At 44.3% G+C, this 25,045-nt stretch overlaps 1 protein-coding gene and 2 long non-coding RNA genes across 7 annotated transcripts in view; 1 reads left to right on the top strand and 2 right to left on the bottom strand.

Annotated features, from left to right (window-relative positions):
* MYO10 (myosin X) overlaps positions 1-25,045 on the top strand; it is a 274,739-nt gene that overhangs the window by 243,348 nt on the left and 6,346 nt on the right. For all 5 annotated transcript variants that reach the window (XM_078004632.1, XM_002804314.4, XM_078004633.1 and 2 more), the window contains 11 exons: positions 3,049-3,292; positions 7,443-7,538; positions 11,848-11,941; positions 13,711-13,766; positions 15,909-16,051; positions 16,411-16,605; positions 17,806-17,963; positions 20,884-21,007; positions 21,879-22,176; positions 23,145-23,352; positions 24,204-24,340. In XM_078004632.1, the coding sequence (XP_077860758.1) occupies positions 3,049-3,292; positions 7,443-7,538; positions 11,848-11,941; positions 13,711-13,766; positions 15,909-16,051; positions 16,411-16,605; positions 17,806-17,963; positions 20,884-21,007; positions 21,879-22,176; positions 23,145-23,352; positions 24,204-24,340 (1,753 nt within the window). The remainder of the gene's footprint in view (positions 1-3,048; positions 3,293-7,442; positions 7,539-11,847; positions 11,942-13,710; positions 13,767-15,908; positions 16,052-16,410; positions 16,606-17,805; positions 17,964-20,883; positions 21,008-21,878; positions 22,177-23,144; positions 23,353-24,203; positions 24,341-25,045) is intronic.
* Positions 11,684-15,091, bottom strand: LOC144341385 (uncharacterized). The gene is made up of 2 exons (XR_013418288.1): positions 14,964-15,091; positions 11,684-11,976 (listed from the first exon to the last, which is right to left on the bottom strand). It is a non-coding gene; the product is annotated as an uncharacterized LOC144341385 (long non-coding RNA).
* Positions 16,899-25,045, bottom strand: part of LOC106998668 (uncharacterized) — a 57,053-nt gene continuing 48,906 nt past the window's right edge. Inside the window, exons 2-3 of the long non-coding RNA XR_001445190.3 lie at positions 17,520-17,656; positions 16,899-17,418 (exon numbers count right to left, since the gene is read on the bottom strand). This is a non-coding gene — a long non-coding RNA (uncharacterized LOC106998668). The remainder of the gene's footprint in view (positions 17,419-17,519; positions 17,657-25,045) is intronic.

The raw sequence follows: 25,045 nt of genomic DNA, 5'->3' as shown, positions 1-25,045 counted from the left end.
GGCTGGAGTGCAATGGCACTGCACTCGTGGGTTCAAGTGATTCTCCTGCCTCAGCCTCCTGAGTAGCTGGGATTACAGGCATGCACCAACGGCCGGCTAATTTTTGTATTTTTAGTAGAGACGGGGTTTCACCATGTCGGCCAGGCTGGTCTCGAACTCCTGACCTTGTGATCTGCCCACCTCAGCCTCCCACAGTGCTGGGATTACCGGAGTGAGCCACTATGCCCAGCCATGAAAACTCTTTTATTCCGTTTTCCCTTCTTTCTTCTTGTGCTTCTCTATTAGCTTCTTTACCTTTTCTTCCATGTCTTTTTCTTTTGTTGTCTTTAATATTTTTTTTTCTGTTTTCTTCACTTGCAGCTTTGTTGGATTCCTTTTTTGCTTCACCTGCTCCTTTTAGAAAACATGGGTCTAGTGACAACTGTCAGTCATTTGCCTTTCGGAGTTCTGCCGTCTTCAGCTTTGGAGCCTCACAGTGCTCATGAAACCCCCAGAAGGTTTGATTAGGGGAGACTTTTCTGTTGTCCAGAATCACTGGTTGATGTGGACTTCAGTAGGACTGTTGGAATGAAAAACAGAGAGGATGATGTAGCCAGCACTGGAACATCTGACAAAGCAAAAAATGTCATCGCAAATCAGAACCTAATGATCCAACAAGTATTTGATCATAGCATCTTAAGATTTTCTCAGTTAGAAATCATCTTAACTGTTTTTTACTAACATATAATTCCCATTCCTCAGTTTTTAATTCCCTAAGTTAATTTGAAAATTCTCTTCAATATTCCTCTTATTTTTAATTTGTGGCATTGATTTTTTTTTTTTTTTAGACAGAGTCTCGCTCTGTTGCCCAGGTTGGAGTGCAGTGGTGTGATCTTGGCTCACCACAACCGCCGCCTCCCAGTTTCAAGCCATTCTTCTGGCTCAGCCTCCTGGGTAACTGGGATTACAGGCACGCACCACCACGCCTGACTAATTTTGTATTTTGAGTAGAGACAGGGTTTCACCATGTTGGCCAGGCTGGTCTTGAACTCTTAGCCTTGTGATCCACTCACCTCAGCCTCCCAAAGAGCTGGGATTATAGGCGTGAGACACCACGCCTGGCAACATTGATTTATTATACAGTTACTGGATTAAAACCAGTAAGAGTAGGAAAAAAGTAAAGACACATTCAAAGTATTAAAATCAGGGTCAAAGAAGTTAAGTGGGTGAGTTTTCAGCATCTCTTAATAAAGCTACTGTGTAAATGCAGCATCATTTAATATTTAATAAAACTTTTAATTAAAACAGAGCCAAAAAGTTTCAGAGCAACCAATGAATGAGAAAATCTAATCACCAGTTTATATTTTATGGGCATACATGAGTTTTCACAACCAAATAACCCACTAAAGGTGTTTGCAATTGGGAAATTATAGCATTAAGTAGATTATCTAAATGATGCATTTTCAAGAGACGGCCTGGAATTGCAAAGGGAGGGCCAAGAGTGAGTGCTATCGATAACAGAACGACAGATTAAATAAACTAATGGTGAGGGCTGTTGTGATGACTGTTTTAATCTTCGAAACAACTGTGAATAAGCTTTATCATTTAACAACAACAAGATCATAGAATAACTTTACACAGTTTTCCTCCGGACGTGTTTTGAGAAACGCAGATTAAAGTCACAAATCAAAACACTAATAATGTTTCTTTCTGGTAGCCCTTGGCAAGTTTACCGTATGTTAGGACACAGCTCTGCAGCTTGGCACAATTACCAAAGATGTCTCAGCTAAATGAGCAGGGACCTCTTGGACAAAAGGAGGGAGAGGAGTCTAGAAAGTTCAGTGAAGCAAGTGCACTGTCTGGTTTTCACACACTGAACGCATAAGAGAAAAACACTTCGTTTATACTTACTTTAAATATCCCATGTTTAAATGTCCCTTATTTCATTACTGGTTGGTCGAAAGAAAATAATGTGTGGACAGTCTTATAATAACAGATGCGTGTAAGATGTTGATCTTGAGCAGGCTGGGGAATCTGGAATACAAAATTATCCTCCCATAAGAGCATAGAAAGATTTTTTTTTATCCCATGAAAAGTAACGTCTGTATATTTAAGTTCAAATCTTAGTGTAGTTTGTACTCTTGCTTTTTCTTTTTTCATAGTCTCAGTCTTATACCTGTAAAACATTCTCAGATGATGCTTTTCTTTGAAAAGATGTTTTTCTCCGAAAAGCCATATTGTCTTTACTTGTGTAAGTTAGACTTCATCGGTCAACCCTGGAATCACTGATAATTCTTGTTCACGCATTGACCAAATATGGAAGGAAATGGGTGAACTTTGTTTATTATTTGAGATGGAGTTTCACTCTGTCACCCAGGCTGGAGTCTAGTGGCGTAATCTCGGCTCACTGCAACCTCCTCCTCCTGGGTTCAAGCAGTTGTCCTGCCTCAGCCTCCCAAGTAGCTGGGATTACAGGCACGCACCACCACTCCCGGCTAATTTTTCTATTTTTAGTAGAGACGGGGTTTTACCATGTTGGCCAGGCTGGTCTCGAACTCCTCACCTCAAGTGATCCACCCTCCTCGGTCTCCCAAAGTGCTGGGATTACAGGCATGAGCCATTGCTCCTGGCCCAAAAAACGGGTAAAGAAACTGGTAAACTTTGACACCATGTTAAAATAATTTTCCCTCTCTGGGACATTTGGAGATAAGCCTGATCCTTACGTAGGGACATGGTTCTCACCCTTGGCTTTTGATTTATTCCTGGGTTACAGTGTTAGTTCATTACTTGCTTTTCTATTGGCTCCTTACGAAGCTTTCTCAGCTAAGTGAGCAGGAACTCCTTTGGATATAAGGATTCTTGTGTAACCCAGCCCGGCTGGTGTGACATCTGTGTAGTGCCCCTAGACATGAGCTAGCAGCGCCTCTCCCCACTGAGGGGTCTCTGGAGTGCTGCAGCTGGGGCCGAGTCTAAGCTTGGCTAGACCTTAACACCTGCTGTACATGTTGTTGTCATCCAATTGGACTGACTGTTCTTTCACCCCTCTCTACCCAATCTTGGGGGGAACAGGTGGCCTGATGAACTCTTGGAAACGCCGCTGGTGTGTCCTCAAGGATGAAACCTTCTTGTGGTTCCGCTCCAAGCAGGAGGCCCTCAAGCAAGGCTGGCTTCACAAAAAAGGCGGGGGCTCCTCCACACTGTCCAGGAGAAATTGGAAGAAGCGCTGGTTTGTCCTCCGCCAGTCCAAGCTGATGTACTTTGAAAACGACAGCGAAGAGAAGCTCAAGGGCACCGTCGAAGTGCGAACTGCGAAGTAGGTTGCTAAGCCTGGCTGTGGCCCGATGGGTTGCTCAGTGCTTTATGCTGGTGGTCACAGAGCCACGCTGTGCAAGTTCCTTGCAGTGGCAGTAGCCTGTAGTAGGTGTCCTGATAATTCAGTTCAGTGGGTTAAATTATTAGGAGACTGGGAAGCAAGACTTAATCCGTGAGTACTTTGCTTTTTATGATTACACTCAGACACGTGGCTGTCATTTGGAAGATGGCCAGCCAGCTGGACCTGGAAGTTGCCCAGTGGAAATGGAATTGTATGTGTGGAGGAAGAATGGTGTGAATTTGGAACAAGTGGCTGAGTCTTTTTATGGGTTAATGTATCACTTTCCATTCCTTACTCCAGCTGTAGCCAGCAGATAAATTAGCTAAATTAAAAGCAGACAGACTGGAGTTTTCTGAAATGAATCACTTGCCTTCTGTTATACCAGTGTTGGTTATACTAGCCATCCCCATTCCCAGCAATGAGAGGAACAGGGCTGGTCTTCAAATCCAACATGCCCCTTTTTCTGCCACACCCTTATAGAACCAAAGCTTTGGACTGTTGAGGGCTATTATTTTTCTTAAAGACTAAGTCATGTTTCCAGAAAATTGTTAGGAGTTACAGGCAGCTGCTTTTCTGGGGTAACTGGATACTAAGCCTGAAAACATGTTTGGGGATAACCTGTAGTCGTTCTCCACTCAAAACCAAGTGACCTCAAATACTTGGAAAAGTAGTTAAATAATCTTTGAGGGATCAAATTAATGCCTGAAGCCAGGAGCCTTAAAAGTAAAATGTTTCTGATCAGCCAGCATCAGCAACTTCAGAAAAGTATTTATTGTGAAGTGGAAAGTTAAATGAAGAGAGGGAAGTCTTTTATGTATTTGATTGTAAGAGAAATCTCATGTCTCTGCAGACGGCAGAATATTGGACATTTTCAGGCTGTCCCTTTGGAGCTCATGAGGTGCAGGAGTGGGCTTGTGAGAATCCTGGGTCTGAATCCTGCAAGTGTTCACAGCAAGGCATGGTTCTGTTGCCTCTGCCATCTACTCTCAGCCTCACATACCATGTTCCTCATCTGTCTATAGATGGCTTGATTGATTGATGGACTGACAGGGTCTCACTCCCACTGCCCAGGCTGGAGTGCAGTGACACGATCTTGACTCACTGCAGCCTCAACTTCCTGGGCTCAGGTGATCCTCCCACCTCAGCCTCCCGAGTAATTGGGACTATAGGTGTGTGCCACCACGCCAGGCTAGTTTTTTGTATTACTAGTAGAGATGGGGTTTTGCCATGTTGCCCAGGCTGGTCTCAAACTCATGGGTTCAAAGCCATCCGCCTGCCTTGGTCTCCCAAGTGCTGGGATTACAGCCATGATGTTTCCATTTAATTATCCCGTAGAAGGGGCCGCAAGCACCAAGAAGCTTGTGGGAGGCAGAGTATTGAATTTCACCAGAGTACACTGATGTATGTTTCTTTTGCAACTCACTTTGTATGCTGCTTAATAAAAGCTCTATTCACAGGTGCTTCATCAGAATTATACTGAGTTATGGAAATGTTAGCTCTTATTCAGCCATTTCTGTCACCTCCTATAGAACAGGAACAGTGAGTTATTATTATGGAAAACTTCAATCATGGGCAAGAGTGGGTAGAAGAACATAACAAAACACGGACTTATTCCAGAGCTTTTGGTGGCTATCCACCCATGGCCAAGTGTTTCATCCACAGTTCTATCCAGTCTGCTCCCCCAACAAACTACCTTCTTTTACAGCAAGTCAGTATCATGTAATTTCTTCTGTAAATATTTAGTATGCATTTAAACATTCTAATATATAATCACAATACCATTATCACATTAAAAAAAAAATTAGCTCCTAATATTATCTAAACTCCAGTCATTGTTCAGATTTCCGCAGTGACCTTATTTTTATTTATTTATTTATTTATTTATTTTGAGACTGAGTCTCACTCTGTTGCCTAGGCTGGAGTGCAGTGGCACAACTTCGGCTCACTGCAACCTCTGCCTCCCCAGTTCAAGCGATTCTCCTGCCTCAGCCTCCCGAGTAGCTGGGATTACAGGCGCCTACCACTATGCCTGGCTAATTTTTGTATTTTTAGTAGAGACAGAGTTTCACCATATTGGCCAGGCTGGTCTCGAACTCCTAACCTCAGGTGATCTGCGCACCTCGCCCTCCCAAAGTGCTGGGATTACAGGCGTGAGCCACTGCGCCCGGTCTGCAGTTTCCTTGAAAGTGGAGGTGGTAGCGTTCTTGTTGGTTTGGGTTAGTTTTATAGTTACTTTCTTCAAGTCAGAATCCAAATGAGGTCTAGTTGTTGTCACCGGTTTTTAGATCACTCAAGTCTCTGTTAATTTATAGATGCCCCCTACGTCTTTCTTTCACTTGCGTTTGTAATGGAACATGTTAGCTCACTTATCTCATGGTTTCTGCATTTCACCAACCCTGTATGGGCACGTGTTCGAACGTGTTTCTCTTTCTCGTTTATTTCTTGTGAATTGGTCATTAGACCTAGAGAGTGATCAAATTCAGTTTTCCTTTCTGTTTAAGAGTGCTTCACTTGTGTTGCTGTTGATTTCTGTTAAGAAGGCTTAGAGTAGTAGCTGGTTGTCACTCTTGTGATTTCAGCAGTAGTTCTGACCTTGATTTTTTTTTTTTTTTGAGACAGAGTCTCGCTCTGTCACCGAGGCTGGAGTGCAGTGGCACTGGCACTATCTTGGCTCACTGCAAAACCTCTGCCTCCCGGGTTCAAGTGATTCTTTTGCCTCAGCCTCCTGAGTAGCTGGGACTACAGGAGTGCACTGCCACGCCTGGCTGATTTTTGTGTTTTTAGTAGAGACGGGATTTCACCATGTTGGCCAGGCTGGTCTCAAACTCCTGACCGGAAGTGATCCACCTGCCTTGGCCTCCCAAAGTGCTGGGATTACAGGTGTGAGCCACTGCGCCCGGCTCTGATCCTGATTTTTTAAAAAATATTTCATCTCAGTGATTCTAGCTATGAGGTCAGATAATACTTATTTTCTAACCAGGCTATTTTAGTTTTGTTGCTGTAAAATACATGTTTCATTGTGAACATTTGTACTTCTTTAGTTGCGAGAGCAAGCTGGCTTTATGCCCCAAACCCTTCTTCATGAAACGTATTACTATCTCTGTTCTGATCCTAACATCTGCTGCTGTTTTACCCTGATTTTGTTAACCTGGTTCACCAATTCTATTTCCCTAATGTTGTTTAGGGAGGGTTGCAGATGAGATCAAGATGGTACTGAGAATCAGACACACCCAAATCCTGCGCCTCACCCCCAGCACCCCTCATGGAAATAATGTGCACATCTCAAGCAGGAGTCAGATGTAGCAGCCATGGCCTTCAGCTGGGAGAGAGAGCTGTGATGAGTTAGGGAAGGAGCTCGCACCAGGCCGAGGTTGGCTTTTGTAGTTTGGAGAAAGGATCCAAAGGAAGTTGCAGGCAGGAGTGGGGGCTGCTGCCCCAGGCCTGTCTGGGGCCTAAGCAGGGGTGGGCATTGGGTGGACCAGTATGAGGGGAGAGAGCTTCTCCCCTAGAGAAGTCAGGGGAACCCTGCTATCCCTGGCTACACCAGCAGCCTCCTCCCTGGGCAGCCGAGAGGAGCCCGGCTCCCCCTAGAGGGAATCGTCATCATTACTAAAAGGAAAACAATTGTATGTCCCTCCATGTCTTTTGGTGTGATGGGTTCCAGAACCACCACTCCCCTCCCCGCTGCAGCCACCAAAATCCTCAGATGCTCTAGTCCCTGCTATAAAATGATGTAGTCAGTGCATGTAACCTCTGCATATTCTCCCACACACTTCACATCTTCTCTAGATTACTTCAGTAACTAGTATGATGCAAATGCATTGTGAATAGTAGTTACACTGTATTGTTTTTTAATTTGTAGTAGTAGTATTTTTTAAATTGGATTTTTAGTTTTGATCTGCTGCTGGTTGAATCCACAGATGCAGAACCCACAAATGCTGAACTCGCAGATACGGAGCGCCAACTGTGTACCGTTTCTTCAGTAACAGACACTTCCCAACTCTAGTCATTGGTTTCATGAAATTGCTTTCCTCAGTTACTCAGAATTTGGTGTTCCTGATGTGCGTTTGTTGCTTTTGCTCCTTTGCAGAGAGATCATAGATAACACCACCAAGGAGAATGGGATTGACATCATTATGGCCGATAGGACTTTCCACCTGATTGCAGAGTCCCCAGAAGATGCCAGGTGAGTCTGCACTGTTGACGTCATATTATCCACATCCTGCTCCCTTATGCACAGGTGTGAGTGTCCCACGGAGCACTGTTTACCATGCTGGCCTTGACAATTTTAATTGACTTTCTATTAGGATGGTTGAGGAACCAAGAGTCATAAGAAATTGATGTGTACTTGTCCCTTGGGGACTCTTTCTCTGGGCAAATGTATTCAAGTACAGCCGAGGGTTTCCAGCCTCCAGTGCCACTAGACCCATTGTCATCTGTCTCAGGCTGTTACTGTCACCGGCAGCGTGTGTAAATTACACAGCTGCATGTAGCTGAAAGCCCACCCTCTGGAAGCTTCTGAGCTTTGAAAGTGAATTGTTTGTGTTTGCATAAGGACCAAAAGGGCAGGGAGTAGTAACTGGTAGCTGTTTTAATAACTGATAGTGCTGTGGCATTGGGGGGTTTTAAAGATGTTAATATTGAAGAATTCAGTGGAAGAGTAACTTACACAGAACTTACTATTAGCTGGGTGCAAAAGTAATCACAATTATATTTCAGGCTAATATTCTAAATGTTTCATACCTAAATATTTCAGGCAGTATTCTAAATGTTTTATAAATACTAACTCTTTTGATTCTCTTGAATCCTGCAAGGTAGACATTAATTATTACCATCATCCATATTTTGCAGAATAGGAGACTGGGGTACAGAGAACGGTTAGTATCATTTGTAATGCAGTGCAACCTCAATTCTGTTGAACGGGGACATTGAACTTCTTAAAAACATTTCCTCCTAAGGAGCTTTAACTTTTGACTGAGATTAGAAGAGGGTGGAAGCCTTCATTGGCTGGGGCAAGTTGTCTGTAACTTCCTGGACTTCAGGTTTCCATGCTGGAGTGCTGAGGAGACACAGCACAAAATTAAGGAGACTTAGCATTTGCTCTTCAGTGTGATGCATCACAGGTCCCCTAGTGGATCAGACACCATGGAGCGTCGGTTCTGTCTCTTCCTGAAACTTTGTGAGTCTGCAGGGTTATGTTGGAGGTGTCTGTCTTCAGCTCTGAGCAATGCTAGAGAACGTTGTTTTTTTTTTTTTTGAGACGGAGTTTCTCTCTTGTTGCCCAGGCCGGAATGCAATGGTGCGATTTCAGCTCACCGCAATCTCCACCTTCTGGGTTCAAACAATTCTGCCTTAGCCTCCCGAGTAGCTGGGATTACAGGCATGTGCCACCACGCCCGGCTAATTTTGTATTTTTAGTAGAGACAGGGTTTCTCCATGTTGGTCAGGCTGGTCTCGAACTCCTGACCTCAAGTGATCCACCCATCTTGGCCTCCCAAAATGCTGGAATTACAGGCGTGAGCCACCACACCTGGCTGAGAACGTCTTTTAATTTATGAGGGTAACATCCAATAGCCGAATTCTTCAATTCTCAGCCCCAAGATTGTTAGGACCTTCTAATGTGTTCTCAGGACCCCTCACTACCCCTTGCCCTTTGAATCTTTCTGAGTTGATACAATACCATGGTAGCGACATTAAGAGTAAAGACACCAGAAAATAATTCTTCCCATGGGAACAAACTAAAACCCTGCTTAGACCCATAAATTCTAACACAAACTGGAAAAACAAGCAAACCTGGAATTACAGCCCATCATTCCGTCTGGGGCTCCTAGAGACCACATGTGGTTGTTTGTGGCCCAGGGAATGCCTGCAGCTTTTCAGCTGAATTATAGGCCTGGCGTTTGGCAGCTGCGCTGTCTGTTTTATGCCATGATGCTAAATTTAACCTTTGGGGTATTTTAGCCAAGGACTTTTTCTCCTGACCAGTGGAACACTTTTTTAAAAAATTCCTTTTCAGATTCCAAGTTATACTTGAATCAAGAGAAGAAATTTATAAATTTAAGAGTATAATCTAGACAGAATCGAAAGTACAACAAATTTTATGCCTTTGTGTGTGTGATTCCTACAACTTGAATGTATGTCTTTTTCAGTGTTTAATTTGGGATATTTTTGAGATGAGCAAAGCAATGAAGTCTTGCTGTTTGGTTAACCAGAATGGATAGTGCAAATTTATATTCAAGTGTTGTCCCTTGTTGTATACAAGCTATATATGCATATCTGTTGTATATGTTGAATATTTTTCAAGCTTGTAGTCACATTTTTCTCCCTTAGGAAGCACAGGAGATAGATTTTAGTGCTTTGCTGTAAATAATTTGCATGGCCTACCTTTACATATGGGTGTCATTTTTTCACTTAAACATCCCATTGGATACCAACTACTTTCCCCTCTGCCTTGAATGGTAGGAGTGTGTATGTATTTTGTGTCTTATACGCCCCGAACAGGAGAAGAATACCCTAGCATTTCTTTCATACTTGATAGCTCTGATATTTCGTAGTTGGTCAGCAAATGCTGGATGGATGCCTGTTTGTTCATGGTCTTTTTCATGATGCCTTGTTCTGCTTGATTTTTCTTGTTTCGTTTTGTTTCATTTTGTCTTTTTGTGTGTGTGAGACAGAGTCTTGCTCTGTCACCCAGGCTGGAGTGCAGTGGAACGATCATGGCTCACTGCAGCCTTGGCCTTCTGGGCTCAGGTGATACTCCTGCCTCAGCCTCCCAAGTAGTTGGGACTACAAGCATGTACCACTACACCCAGCTAGTTTTTTATTTTTTGTAGAGACTGGGCCTCAGTAACTTTCCCAGGCTGGTCTCAAATTCCGGGGCTTAAGCCATCCTCCCACCTTGGCCTCCCAAAATGCTGGAATCACAAGCGTGAGCCACCATGCCCAGACACGTTTTCCTTTATTTTCTGATTGTGATGAGGCTGGGTGTGAGAGTACTCATTTGAAATGAAGATGGAAGAGTTCTCTGGTCAAAATAGTTTTCTGCTTTAAGCAGTTATTTTTCATTTCCAACTCTCCTGTGGTTTTATTGACTTGAGTAGAAATGCTGTTAGGTGGTTGAAAACCCCATCCTGAGAATACATAGAAAAAATAGACATCTTGACCAGGCACAATGGCTCATGCCTGTAATCCCAGCACTTTGGGAGGCTGAGGTGGGTGGATCACCTGAGGTCAGGAGTTCAAGACCAGCCTGGCCAACATGGTGAAACCCCATCTCTACTAAAAATACCAAAAATTAGCTGGGCATGGTGGCGTGTGCCTGTAATCCCAGCTACTTGGGAGGCTGAGGCAGGAGAATCACTTGAACCCGGGAGGCAGAGGTTGCGGTGGCCAAGATCGTGCCATTGTACTCCAGCTTGGGCAATAAGACTGAAACTCCATCTCAAAAAAAAACAACAAATAGACATCTAAATAGACATCTAGTGTCCATTCCAATATGATACTCTTCCATTACATGTTGAGTATCCCTTACCCAAAATGCTTGGGACTGGAAGTGTTGCAGTTTTTGGAGTTTGGAATATTTGCATTAGACTTACCGGTTAAGCATCCCTAATCTGAAAATTTAGAATGTTCCAGTGAGCATTTCCTTTGAGCATCATGTCGGTGCTCAAAAAGTTTTGAATTTTGAAGCATTTCAGATTTCAGATTTTTTTGGATTGTGGATGCCAAACCTGTATTGATCTTCTCACCTTGAAATTTATTTATTTATTTTTATATATATTTTTGGAGGCGGAGTCTCACTCTGTCGTCCAGGCTGGAGTGCAGTGGCACGATCCCAGCTCACTGCAAGCTCTGCCTCCTGGGTTCACGCCATTCTCCTGCCTCAGCCTCCCGAGTAGCTGGGACTACAGGCGCCCGCCACCAAGCCCGGCTAGTTTGTTTGTATTTTTAGTAGAGACGGGGTTTTACCATGTTAGCCAGGATGGTCCTGATCTCCTAACCTCATGATCCGCCCACCTTGGCCTCCCAAAGTGCTGGGATTACAGGCATGAGCTACCGCGCCCAGCCGAAATTTATTTTTTAAACAGAAAAAGCACCTGAATGTTCCCTAGTTTATAAATAATATCTTAAGTAAGGATCTTTGATATAAGTATTTTGGGTAGAACTGAGGATTTTATTATTTGCTGTTAATTTCTCAAGGAACTCATTCATCATTGTCAAATGTCTATAAAGGTCTATGGGACCTGGAGAAAAGGCCATCCATTGATCTAAAGTTAGAACATAATAGAGCACTTAAAGGCATTTACAGGTACTTTATCTGCTTCTTCTTACTTTATTCTTTGGTAACGAAACCGACATTTATCCCTAAGAAGTAATCAAATTAAAAGCAAAGGTGCTTAGAGATGTTATTTTCACAGATTACATGCAGTAGAGCACTATTGCTTTACCAATACGAGGTTGGCCTCTCCTTCACAGTTGTTCTCTCTTCCCCACAGCCAGTGGTTCAGCGTGCTGAGTCAGGTCCATGCGTCCACAGACCAGGAGATCCAGGAGATGCATGATGAGCAGGCAAACCCACAGAATGCTGTGGTATGGGAGCACTACCTAGGATGGGGGTGGGGCGTCTGGGGGCAGGGATGGGGAGGGCGTCAGGATGGTAAAAAAGGGAAAGATTGGGAATTTCCAGACAGTCTTTTTTAAAAAGGTAAATGTAGAATAATTAAGGAGAAAAACAGGACACCATTTGAGTTTAAAATCAATACAATAATAAATACAATAAATAGTACAATATAATAATACAATAATAAATACAGTAAACTAAGTTGGACACTGTGGCTCATGCCTGTAGTCCCAGCACTTTGGGGTGGGAGTATCACTTGAGGCCAGGAGTTCAAGACCAACCTGAGAAACATAGCAAGACACTGCCTCTATGAAAAAAATTAACAATTATCCAGGCGTGGTGTTATGTGCCTGTAGTCCCAGCTGCTTGGCAGGCTGAGGCAGGAGGATTGCTTGAGCCTGAGAATTTGAGGCTACGATTGCACCACTGAGCTCCAGCAGCCTGACCCTCTCTCCTAAAAAAACAAACAACAAAACCAAATAAATTGTAGAAGGTTATAAGTAGTAATACCTTCCAATTCTTCCGCCTCAAACCCAAAAGAACAAAAGAAATAATCCTACTTTTTATGAAGTCACGGAAACACACATTACACTTACTCTTCAGAGGATGGTGAAATCTAAATCTAGATTGTATTCTTTTTTTTTGAGATGGAGTCTTACTCTGTCGCCCAGGCTGGAGTGCAGTGGCGAGATCTCAGCTCACTGCACCCTCTACCTCTAGGTTCAAGCTGGGACTACAGGCGTGTGCTGCCACACCCGGCTAATTTTTTGTATTTTAGTAGAGACGGGGTTTCACCATGTTGCCCAAGCTGGTCTTGAACTCCTTAGCTCAGGCAATCCGCATGCCTCAGTCTCCCAAAGTGCAGGGATTACAGGCGTGAGCCACTGCGCTGGGACGAAATCTAAATTGTATTCTTTGTCTTCCCTCTATCCCAGACACATACACAAAGTTACAAAACTCTACTTTGGAAATCACGTTTTATTTCCTCATCAGAAAAGCTTGAAATAAAGTTTCTTGGGAGAAGTATAAAATTTAATCGAAGGACACAATAAAATCAGGAAATGTGTACTATTGAAAGAAGGTTATAAACACTGTTCACTGAGCTTGTTTTAAGAATGGGGGGCTGGGGGAGGGAGCTCAGACCTGTAATCCCAGTACTTTGGGAGGCCAAGGCAGGTGGATCACTTGAGGGCGCCAGGAGTTTGAGACCAGCCTGGCCAACATGGCGAGAATCATCTCTACTAAAACACAAAATTATCCAGGTGTGGTGGCCCACACTTGTAGTCCTAGCTACTTGGGAGGCTGAGGCACGAGAATCACTTGAACCTGGGAGGCAGAGGTTGTGGTGAGCCAAGAGCACACCATCGCGCTCCAGCCTGGGCAACAGAGTGAAACTCTGTTTCAGAAACAAACAAAGTAAATTAAATTAATGTAGAGGTACTTGTTAGAAAGTTTAGTAAAATACTAATTTTTTAAAAACATAGAAATAAATTATTGAAAGGACAAGAGGGAATGATTAACTCGTAATTTTAAAAAATAAATGGGCTATAGATTCTGCCCTGTGTGGAGGCTATTTGTACTCACACAACAGAGGAGTCATCTCATAGATGACTATTATTTTGAAGTTAAAAAGAAAAGAGCCTTTTCTGTCTGATTGGGAGTGGGCTAGAGGTGTTACTATAGTGTGCACCCTACTTTAGTGGTTCTCTCATTCTCTTTACTTTTTGTTCTTTTCCAGGGCACCTTGGATGTGGGGCTGATTGATTCCGTGTGTGCCTCTGACAGCCCTGATAGGTAAGCTCAGATGTGGCTCTTAATAAAAACAGCTCATCACCTGTGTGTGTCCACAGGTGTCTGTGCTGCTAGGTTACGTCCCTCTTTGCAGGGCTGTGAAATCACACGAGGCTGTGTGTTCCCACCTTGTCAACCCCAGCAATCCGAAGTCTGCCTTCTTGGTACCCAATTTTACATCATCTGGAAGTCTCCTTCTCTGCGTATCTTTGAAGTCCTGGGGAAAACCCTGGGAACCTAATTTAGACAATTTTAAAAAGCATGAGGAATAAATATTTTTCATGTGTATACAGGGACAAACTTGGGATTTATACGGGAAGAAAATACCTGTTTAGGAAAATGATATTCCAGCAAAGGGGAAGGGAGTCATTCTCCTTTCTGAACTTAACAATGAACTTGGAAAGAATTTTGATGATGATGTATATGTAGAGTATTAATAAACCACAAACATTTATTTTCCTTGGCACCCTTTTTGGGTTCGATTTTTGAAGGCAAATCATCTTTGGAGATGATCTGAGGCGTCTTTCTGCCCAGTGAACTTTATTGTCTGTTTTTCTGTATTATCTTGTAAGTTCTAGTTCTGTTTCACCATGTTGCCCAGGCTGGTCTCGAACTCCTTAGCTCAGGCAATCCGCATGCCTCAGTCTCCCAAAGTGTTGGGATTACAGGCGTGAGCCACTGCGCTGGGCCGAAATCTAAATTGTATTCTTTGTCTTCCCTCTATCCCAGACACATACACAAAGTTACAAAACCCTACTTTGGAAATCACGTTTTATTTCGTCATCAGAAAAACTTGAAATAAAGTTTCTTGGGAGAAGAAGTGTAAAATTTAATCAATGGACACAATAAAATCAGGACACAACAAAATAAAAACAAATTCTGCAGCAGAATTTAAGAAAAGTTTCTCTAGGACAGACCAGGAAAGAATCAAAATTGTCTTCTGCCCTCAGTAAGACAGCCGGAAAATGAAATACGAGTGTGTTAAAATTGACAACAAAATATAGGGCCTACTTGGCAGAATTAGAGCCGTGGGGTCTCTGTCACTCTCCCATTGACAAAGGCCCCTCTGAACCATGGATCCTTTGTTTTTAGTAGTCAGCCTGCACCCCTTATACCTGGCTCAATCTTTAACATGTATGTGTCATATCAGTAATCAAAGCCCTGATGCTGCTTATTCTGGTATGTGAGTTTCTACCTCACCTTCTCCACGTCTTCGCTCTCCCAAGCCCTTCACTCCTCCAGGCTGGGCCTGTGATGATCCATCCTTAGAATTTTGCATCCTCGTTCAGGCTTTTCTGTCGTCCTCAGCTGGCCACTTTTCTCCAACTATAGAAAAAAAAAAAGGGTTGGGTTTTTTATTTTTATTTTGAAGGGGCACCTCAAGTTCAGCCTGTTGGCATAGTTTTCCCTGTGTCCTGCAGTTCAGTTACTCTTTTTCTTAAACTTTTGTGTCACTTAACTACAGTGAACATTTGAAGACTTGCAAGAAAGAGTTCACATTCGCTAGCGTAAGCCGTTAGATAGAGGAGTTAGTATTTATATCAGCAAGGGCCTATGAGAGGTTCAGGGCATTTCCAGACAAAAAGAGGCAAGGGAGAAAGTAAATTTCCATGATCACGTTATCCATGACTAGGAAATGCACCCTTGTTAGATCCCTTTGAAAACACAAACCCAGGTGGCTTTTTGTACAAAGCGTAATCAAGCATTTAAGATGTTCCACCTACACCTATTTACTGATCCTCTTTTATTGCTGGTGTCTGACATTTCATTACCAACCCAGAGAAATATTACCCAAGGCAGGAAAACATTGACTTTGGAGAGGCATCAAAAAAAAATTTTCCCTCGTGGTCACCTTATTTAGCCTTCCCGGAACTGAGTTTCATCTGGAAAGTTTTGCATGAAGAAATGTTTTCCCTTCCAGGACCTTCAGAATGAATGTGTCGTTCCAAGTTTAAAGGTTAATGATGCGTAAAAGAAATTGCGCAGAAATGAGCAAGGTTTGCCTTAATAAAAACATGAATAAGCCTAGCAGTGCATGTCCCGTGACCCAGAAGGCAGGAAGAAGGCCCTGAGTCTCGGTTCACACAGAGGTGATGCTGACGGTAGACCTAAGGGGCTTTGTTTCCTTCTCACCTTGTCGCTCAGACCCAACTCGTTTGTCATCATCACGGCCAACCGGGTGCTGCACTGCAACGCCGACACGCCGGAGGAGATGCACCACTGGATAACCCTGCTGCAGAGGTCCAAAGGGGACACCAGAGTGGAGGGCCAGGAATTCATCGTGAGAGGTGACTGCCTGCCCTGCTTCCTTGGTCTGTTTAACAGGCTCCCCTTTCCATTTGCATGTAGATATCTGCAGCATTTTCATTTTGAGCTGCTTTTCCCATTTTAACTGTTGGAGATTTTTTAAGTGATTTTTAATTTGTGACATGATAAAGTGTTTCTAGAGGATTGTGTTTTTTGTTGCTAGTTGTGATTTTGTGCTTTTCTTTCACGTAGTTCGTTTACATCGAGTTGGGGTGACCGTGGTCTTTTTCTGACAAGTAGCTAGAAACCCCATCCGTGTGTTGGCATTATGTGGATGATGGTATGGTCTTTGGGGTTTCTCCTCATAGATTTTAATTTACACTTTCGTCTTTTTTTCCAGGATGGTTGCACAAAGAGGTGAAGAACAGTCCAAAGATGTCTTCACTGAAACTGAAGAAACGGTGGTTTGTACTCACCCACAATTCCCTGGATTACTACAAGAGCTCAGAGAAGAATGCGCTGAAACTGGGGACCCTGGTCCTCAACAGCCTCTGCTCTGTCGTCCCCCCAGATGAGAAGATATTCAAAGAGACAGGTAACCAGGCTGGCTGCCCGAACCCTGAGCATCAGATCTTAAAGTCTGGGCTTGCTCCAGGCAAGGAATAAGATTCCTTCCTAGTGGGTACTTTATTTCCCCCCAAAGAAGGCGTCTTCTTGGTTTATCTTCTAAGCCTGTCTGGGGTTAGCTATGTGACCACTTAGTGTTTAAGCCGTACGAGAGGTCTTGATTCATGGAGTGGTAGCAAGACTCTGGCAAGGACAAGAAAATGTCAACAGATGCAGGGCATCGTACAGGAAGCTTTGTTTTCATATACTCTGTTTTCATCCTTTTATTTTTAATTTTTGTTCTTATTATTTTTGAGATAGGGTCTCACACTGTTGCCCAGGCTGTAGTGCAATGGTGCGATCATGGTTCACTACAGCCTTCCAAGGCTGAAGCAATCCTCCCACCTCAGCCTCCCGAGGAGTAGCTAGGACTCCAGGCGTGCACCATCGCACCGGGCTAATTTTATACTTTGTGGTGGAGGTTTTGCCATGTGGGCCAGGCTGTTTTCTATCATTGTATGATGAGCGTCCTATACAACCTGTAAAAGATAAACCCTGACTGTCCATGAACTTAGCCTAGTAGCGTAGAAAGCACACATGTAAATTAGAGGATTTCTTTTCATTTTTGTAGTATTATAAAAGTGTTTCCAGAAGATGGTTTATTTTGATGTTGCTGGTTGTGATCTTGTGTTTCTGTTTAACATAGTTGTTCCATTCGCGTCAGGTTTGGGTGATGGTTCGGACAGTTTGCCTCTGAAGTCACACACTGCCAGGCACAAGTGCTGTCTTCTGAAGGGAGAGGCTAAGGAAAGGAAAGGAAGAAATAGGAAGTAAGAAGGAAAGTCAGAAATCGGAGAGAGTTTTCACTCCTGATCCAGAGCCCAGAAAGAGACATTAACTTACCCTTTTCCCTTCCAGAGCCAGTTATCATTTATCTTCATATATTTCATGATGGGTTTATTGTTCTAATATTCATCTCCCCGTCTCAGCTGTAAATGTCACAGTGCAAGAGACACTGTTTTTTCTTCATCACTAGATACCTAGTGCAGGGCAGGACACATGTAGGAATTCAGCCAGTGTCTATTGAATTGAATAATTAAAGGGACTGAGATCAGAGAGGACACAGGCATTGCCCCGGTCCCCGAGGTTGGCGTTGACATGCGTGTGCGGGGCACCCCTGCCATTGCAGGCTACTGGAACGTCACCGTGTACGGGCGCAAGCACTGTTACCGGCTCTACACCAAGCTGCTCAATGAGGCCACCCGGTGGTCCAGTGCCATTCAAAACGTGACCGACACCAAGGCCCCGATCGACACCCCCACCCAGCAGCTGATTCAAGACATCAAGGTAAGACAAGCCCATCAAGGTGGGTGATTATAGCTCAGAGCTTCTACCCTTAGAGCACTAAGACCTCAGCATTAGTGAAGCTCAGTTTTCATTCTGTAATCAAAACCTAGTGCTTGGTTGGCCGGCACGGTGGCTCACGCCTGTAATTCCAGCACTTTGGAAGGCTGAGGCAGGTAGATCACTTGAGGTCAAGAGTTCGAGACCAACCTGGCTAACATGGTGAAACTGTGTCTCTACTAAAAATACAAAAATTAGCCAGGTGTTAGTGACACATTCCTGTAATCCCAGCTACACAGGAGGCTGAGCCAGGAGACTTGCTTGAACCTTGGAGACAGAGGTTGCAGTGAGCAGAGATCATTCCACTCTACCCCAGCCTGGGCGACAGAGGGAGACTCCGTCTCAAAAAAACAAAACAAAAAACTAGCGCTTGGTTAAATTTATGTTTGAGTACCCTGCTTTCAGGAATCTAAATGAGAAATTTTAGACCAAAAGTGTTTTGTCTCTAGGGCAGTGTTAGATGTTTCCTAACACTTCCCTAGTTGAGTCACCTGATCCCACCTGCTGGGCTCTGTGGCCAGAAGGACAAGGTCTGCAGCTTGCACTGTGGGACTCCGTGCCCATGGGGATGTGGTGACCTGCGTGGGGGACCACGTGCCTTGTGTCAGGTTTCACCTCAGCCTCAGTTGGGGACCTTCTAGGAGTAACCCGCTAGTTCCACTGTCACTGTACAGTTTCCAGACCACACGAGTGAGTTCCCAAGGAGCCCTGGGTGGTCTAGAAGAACACCTGGCATCCCTCTCGGACACGTGCAAACTCCCAGAAGCTCCTGAGTCTCTATACGAACACTGAGCGTGTTACATTATAAATTCCTGTTTATAAGTAAGTGTAGTGGCTCAGTAAATGTATGTGAGGTGAAGGAACGAATGGTTGCATGGCAGCCCTGAGCGGGGATTCTCACCCTCACTTTCCGGAAATGGAACGCTGCCGGGGAATGTTCTGGTTGCATTGCCCACGTAGCTGGTCAGTCCCAGGTGCAGAACCAAGTCGAGGGAGACTGCTGGCAGATTCCCAGGACAAAGGACAGAGGTGGGGCTGTGACAGAGAAGGTGCTAGAATGATGGTGAGGCAGGTATTTTACTGAGGGACAGCAAAGGAAATTAGCTAACCAGATCCAAGAGGGAACTCAGCTTTTGTGGAGGTGGGAGAGGATCTAATCCATCAGTGGTGGATAATTTTCCATCCAAATCAAATTGGCCTCCTGATTCCAAAGTGTTATGTTCTCTGGGTGTTCGGAACCACATTCTGGCAAGCCAGTTGTTTTTTGTTTGTCCATGAAATTGTTTGAATCAATTTGAATTTAGACATTAAAAGAATAAATACAATTTTTCAAATACAAAGCTATGCTTCTTAAGAAATGAGTCAGGTTACCCTAAATCAGTCCATAGAAATGATTTAAGTAATTAAAAAAATTTTTTGTGCCCTTCAATTGAGTATTACTGAAAAAGTTTTATAGTGGAAATGAAATTACCACGATAGAATGATTCATTACCTCTCCTCCAACTTTTCTGTTTATTTAAGGTTCTAAAAGTAACTTTGTTTTTTTCATATCCCAGATGAACATTTTAGGAGCACAAGTACATGATGATGAAATTCCGTGAGAGACTTTATTACGTTTCAAGGGTGGAAGGGCGGGCAGGCATGTGGAAGGACAGTCTCCCCAGGAATATATTAATGTGTGTAGTTTTCAGGTATAGAGAGAATAGAAAACAGCAATTCAAGAACTAGCAAAATGTGCTTACGAAATGAACTATAGATAAAAATAACATGATTTAGCTACTGATGGCTAAAGCAATGAAAGAAGATCAATTTTTTTATTTTGCTTTTCTGTTTTTTATAGAGACAGGGCCTCATTATGTTGCCCAGGCTGGTCTCAAACTCCTGGGCCCAACTTATCCTCCTGCTTTAGGCTCTCAAAATGCACAGGCATGAGCCACTGTGCCCAGCCTAGATTTAATTTTTTTTTTTTTTTTTGAGATGGAGTCTCGCTCTGTCAGCCAGGCTGGAGTGCCGTGGCGCAATCTTGGCTCACTGCAAGCTCCGCCTCCCGGGTTCAAGCAATTATCCTGCCTCCGCCTCCTGAGTAGCTGGGATTACAGGTGCCCGCCACCACGCCCAGCTAATTTTCGTATTTTTAGTGGAGACAAGGTTTCACCATGTTGGTCAGGCTGGTCTCAAACTCCTGACCTCATGATCCACCTGAATCAGTCTCCCAAAGTGCTGGGATTACGGGTGTGAGCCACCGCGCCCTGCCGAGATGAAATTTTTTAAGTGTATGTAATCTCCAGGGGAGAAAATTTAAAATCACATGGGGAAGTGCATGTGCGAGAAACTAAGAAATGAGCTGTAGGCTGGGTGCAGTGGCTCACACTTGTAATCCCAGCACTTTGGGAGGCCGAGGCGGGCGGATCACAAGGTCAGGAGATCGCAACCATCCTGGCTAACACGGTGAAACTCTGTCTCTACTAAAAAAGACAAAAAATTAGCCGGGCGTGGCGGCGGGCGCCTGTAGTCCCAGCTACTGGGGAGGCTGAGGCAGGAGAATGGCATGAACCCAGGAGGTGGAGCTTGCAGTGAGCCCAGACCGGGCCACTGCACTCCAGCCCAGGTGACAGAGCCAGACTCCATCTCAAAAACAAAAGAAATGAGCTGTAAGAATGTATTTTTGTGACTTGTCTTCAAACACAGATTATGAGTATCTTCGTGCATGAAATCACCTAACACTGGATTTCCACCATCTTTGCCCCACTAGGTTTATGGATGTTTGAGACTCTTGAAAAATATTTATATGTAGGAAAATACAGTTGATTTTGTTTCTTTAGGTCCAGGTTTCTTACAATAAGCTTGCTTGCTTTATTTTTAGGAGAACTGCCTGAACTCGGATGTGGTGGAACAGATTTACAAGCGGAACCCGATCCTTCGATACACCCATCACCCCTTGCACTCTCCACTCCTGCCCCTTCCGTACGGGGACATAAATCTCAACTGTAAGTCCAGAGTTCCACCCCGACTCCTCAGAGACCATGATTCCACTTGCCCTGCTAGCTCTTTAGCTTAACACAGTAGCATTTGTTTTTAGCTCAAAGACTCTCTTATTCATCATGACTTGGAAGGAAAAGATGAAATATACTTAGATTCATTACTAAAGCAAGACTTCTAGAGTGTGGTAGTAGTAATGCTAAGATTGATTGCTGTAGTAAAAGAAGAGATTTAAAGGAGTCAGAAATGCCAGCTCTCCTCATGAACTGAGAGTAGCCTTTTTTTTTTTTTTTTGAGACAGTCTTACTATGTCACCCAGGCTGGGGTGCGGTGGTGCAATCTCCGTTCATTGCAACCTCTGCCTCCCAGGATTAAGTCATTCTCCTGCCTCAGCCTCCCAAGTAGCTGGGATTACAGGCACCCGTCACCACATCCAGCTAATTTTTGTATTTTTAATAGAGAGAGGGTTTCACCATATTGCCCAGGCTGGTCTTGAACTCTTGGCCTGAAGTGACCCGCCTGCCTCAGCCTCCCAAAGTGCTGAGATTACAGGTGTGAGCCGTTGCACCTGGCCAAGTAGCCAGACAGCCAGAGCCTAAGTAATCTTGCATTCCAAAAAAGGATTTTGTTCAGCAACAGATTACCTTTTAAGTAAGCATTTTATGTGGTAAGAAGTTCAATTAGATAACAAAACAGTGTCACCTGACCCACCTCTGTGCTTTTAGATCTGTGTTCAGCTGACTGAGATGTATAGGGAGTGTGGTGGGCATTGCTTCCGTCCTTCTCATTTATTCCTTTGTCTTCACTACTGCTCCCATTGTGCCCACACCCTATTCTGAACCCCTCGGGTGACTTCTGTGTTTGCTTTGCTTGTCGTAGTGCTTAAAGACAAAGGCTATACCACCCTTCAGGATGAGGCCATCAAGATATTCAATTCCCTGCAGCAACTGGAGTCCATGTCTGACCCGATTCCAATAATCCAGGGCATCCTACAGACAGGGCATGACCTGCGGCCTTTGCGGGACGAGCTGTACTGCCAGCTCATCAAACAGACCAACAAAGTGCCCCACCCCGGCAGTGTGGGCAACCTGTATAGCTGGCAGATCCTGACATGCCTGAGCTGCACCTTCCTGCCGAGTCGAGGAATTCTCAAGTATCTCAAGTTCCATCTGAAAAGGTAAATAAAGCATGTGGGCACGGGAGATGAGCTGGGCAGAGCTGCTCACGCAGGTGGGGCGCTGGGTCCTCGCTCAGATAAAGAGGCTCTTGAGCAGAAGGCACCTCTAGTAGGACAGGGACCTCTGGGTCAGACTCGTGGGTTACCTGAGCAAGCTAACAGAATGCTGCCATCCTTTTTCTTTTTAAGCCACACAAGGTTATTTCAGGGACCAAGTCACCTTGGGTGTAATGTCCTAATGTATAGGAGATTGGATCAATCCATTAATTACCACTACTCTATATTTAAAAAAAAAAAAAAACTTGGATATTTGTTCCAGATCAAAGAGGTAGAAACAATCTGATTGAGATTTTGATTAGCTATAGAAAAAGAAATTTGTTTTTTGTTTTTTGAGACAGTTTTGCTCTTGTTGCCCGGGCTAGAGTGCAATGGCATGATCTCAGTCACTGCAACCTCCACCTCCTGGGTTCAAACGATTCTCCTGCCTCAGCCTCCCAAGTATGTGAGATTACAGGCACCCGCCACAATGCCTGGCTAGTTTTTTTGTATTTTTAGTAGAGACAGGGTTTCACTATGTTGGCTGGGCTGGTCTCCAACTGCTGACCTCAGGTGATCCACCCGCCTCTGCCTCCCAAAGTGCTGGGATTACAGGTGTGAGCCACGGCACCTGGCCAAGAATTTTCATATGATAGTCTGAGGCATGACCCTTTCAAGTATTAACAATACTGCAGAGGTGAGTTGGCAGCAGTTGCTCCCACTGAGATATTCGCTCTTTAGGGGTTTTTTGTATTTAAATTGAACTGCACAGAATGAAGCGGGCCCTTGCCAAGAAGTCACTGGTGCTTGCTCCATTCACCAGTGGGGGACCATGCACCAGTGGGGGACCATTCACCGCTTTGGTCTACAGACCCTTGACACAGCCCAGTTCCCAGCAGCCTAAAAATGAACAGTTAGTGTTTGTCTCCTAGGATACGGGAACAGTTTCCAGGAACCGAGATGGAAAAATACGCTCTCTTCACTTACGAATCTCTTAAGAAAACCAAATGCCGAGAGTTTGTGCCTTCCCGAGATGAAATAGAAGCTCTGATCCACAGGCAGGAAATGACATCCACGGTCTATTGCCATGGTGGAGGCTCCTGCAAGATCACCATCAACTCCCACACCACCGCTGGGGAGGTGAGGAGAGGCGGCGGCTGCTTGTTCTGTTAGATGTTTTGCTGCATATACGCCCGGGTCAGGAACATCGTGCGGCGTTAGAGCGGCTGTCCTGCACAGCTGCAATTTGCTTAGTACAGCTGCTCAGTACTAAGGAAATGCCTGTAACCCACAAGCAACCACATGAATATAGAGAGAAAAATAAGATGAGTGGAATCACAGAGATAAACTCAAAGTACGTGAGACATAATCTTGCTAATCTGAGAAGCAGCTGAGGGTCTAGCAGAGCTGCAGACCTGGCTCAGCTCCAGCCACTTTGATGAGGGTTTATTGTGGTGCTTCTGCAACAAAGTGTTTCTGTGTGCCACATGACTAGCTAGATATCAGATGAACACGTTTTCTTATTTAAATTTGAACTTACTATTATAAAACTAATTGGCCAAAAGGGTAATCCAATAACCACCCTCAACCCCACCCCCAAGGCTTCCTGTGCAAAAAAAAAAAAAAACCATCATCTGGAGTCTCTGTTGTTCCTTCGCGTTCATACATGTATCAGATAAAAGACAGGACTGCAGCTTTTCAGCCACTTTTCCGGTTAGTATAGGTTTGCATCAGCCCAGCATCTGCCTCTACCAATGGGCAAAATACCCTGGGTTCTTTTTGGCAAGAAAGAGATAAATCTGATTTCCAGAGAACAAGGGGAAATAGTACTTTTGAAATTCTGCGATGACCACACGGGTAACATTTTGAGGAAGCTGCTTGGAGACGCCCTGGTGCCGGCAGCGCCCTCTGGGATCTGGTGATGGCACATCTGGGAACACGTGTTGGGGCCGCAGCCTGTGGAACTGAAGGCCCCCTGGTGTGTCTTCCAGGTGGTGGAGAAGCTGATCCGAGGCCTCGCCATGGAGGACAGCAGGAACATGTTTGCTTTGTTTGAATACAACGGCCACGTCGACAAAGCCATTGAAAGTCGAACCGTTGTGGCCGATGTCTTAGCAAAGTTTGAAAAGTAAGTTCCTTTCCCCTACTGTGTCAGAAGAGCAAATACGAGAAATTACAGAGCAGGGTTGAGGGTTTGAACTTCCATTCCGTTTTTGGCTTCACGGTGTATTGGAGTTAGTTTTATTTTACCTGGGTTGATGCATGTTTAACTTTGCATATCTGCTAGCTATTTTTCTCGATTCCTAGATAAAGCCATGGTCTTACATGATGTAACTTGTCAGTGGTTTTTTACCCCATTCCTTTTCTCAGTTCCATGTTGGACCTGTCTGGGTATTTCTTGATTTTTTAGGTTTCCAGTTGCCATTAGCTTTGAAATTGGGCTGACTGACTGAAGTCAACTCATAAACTCTTGAAACTATGTTTTATATCTACAACATAAAATGGACCTACGATTTTTGGGTTTTGAGACGGAGTCTTGCTCTGTCACCCAGGCTGAAGTGCAGTGACACAACCTTGGCTCACTGCAACCTCTGCCTCCTGGGTTCAAGCAATTCTCCTGCCTCAGCCTCCCGAGTAGCTGGGATTACGGGCATGTACCACCACGCCCAGCTAATTTTTGTAGTTTTAGTACAGACGGGGTTTGGCCATGTTGGCCAGGCTAGTCCCAAACTCCTGACCTCAGGTGATCTGCCCACCTGGGCCTCCCAAAGTTCTGGGATTACAGGGGTGAGCCACCGCACCCAGCCTATAATAGACCTACGATATTTGATCT

This window comes from Macaca mulatta, chromosome 6 (assembly GCF_049350105.2).
Source record: "Macaca mulatta isolate MMU2019108-1 chromosome 6, T2T-MMU8v2.0, whole genome shotgun sequence".
NCBI lineage: Eukaryota > Metazoa > Chordata > Mammalia > Primates > Cercopithecidae > Macaca > Macaca mulatta.
This window is presented reverse-complemented; position numbering and strand designations above follow the sequence as displayed.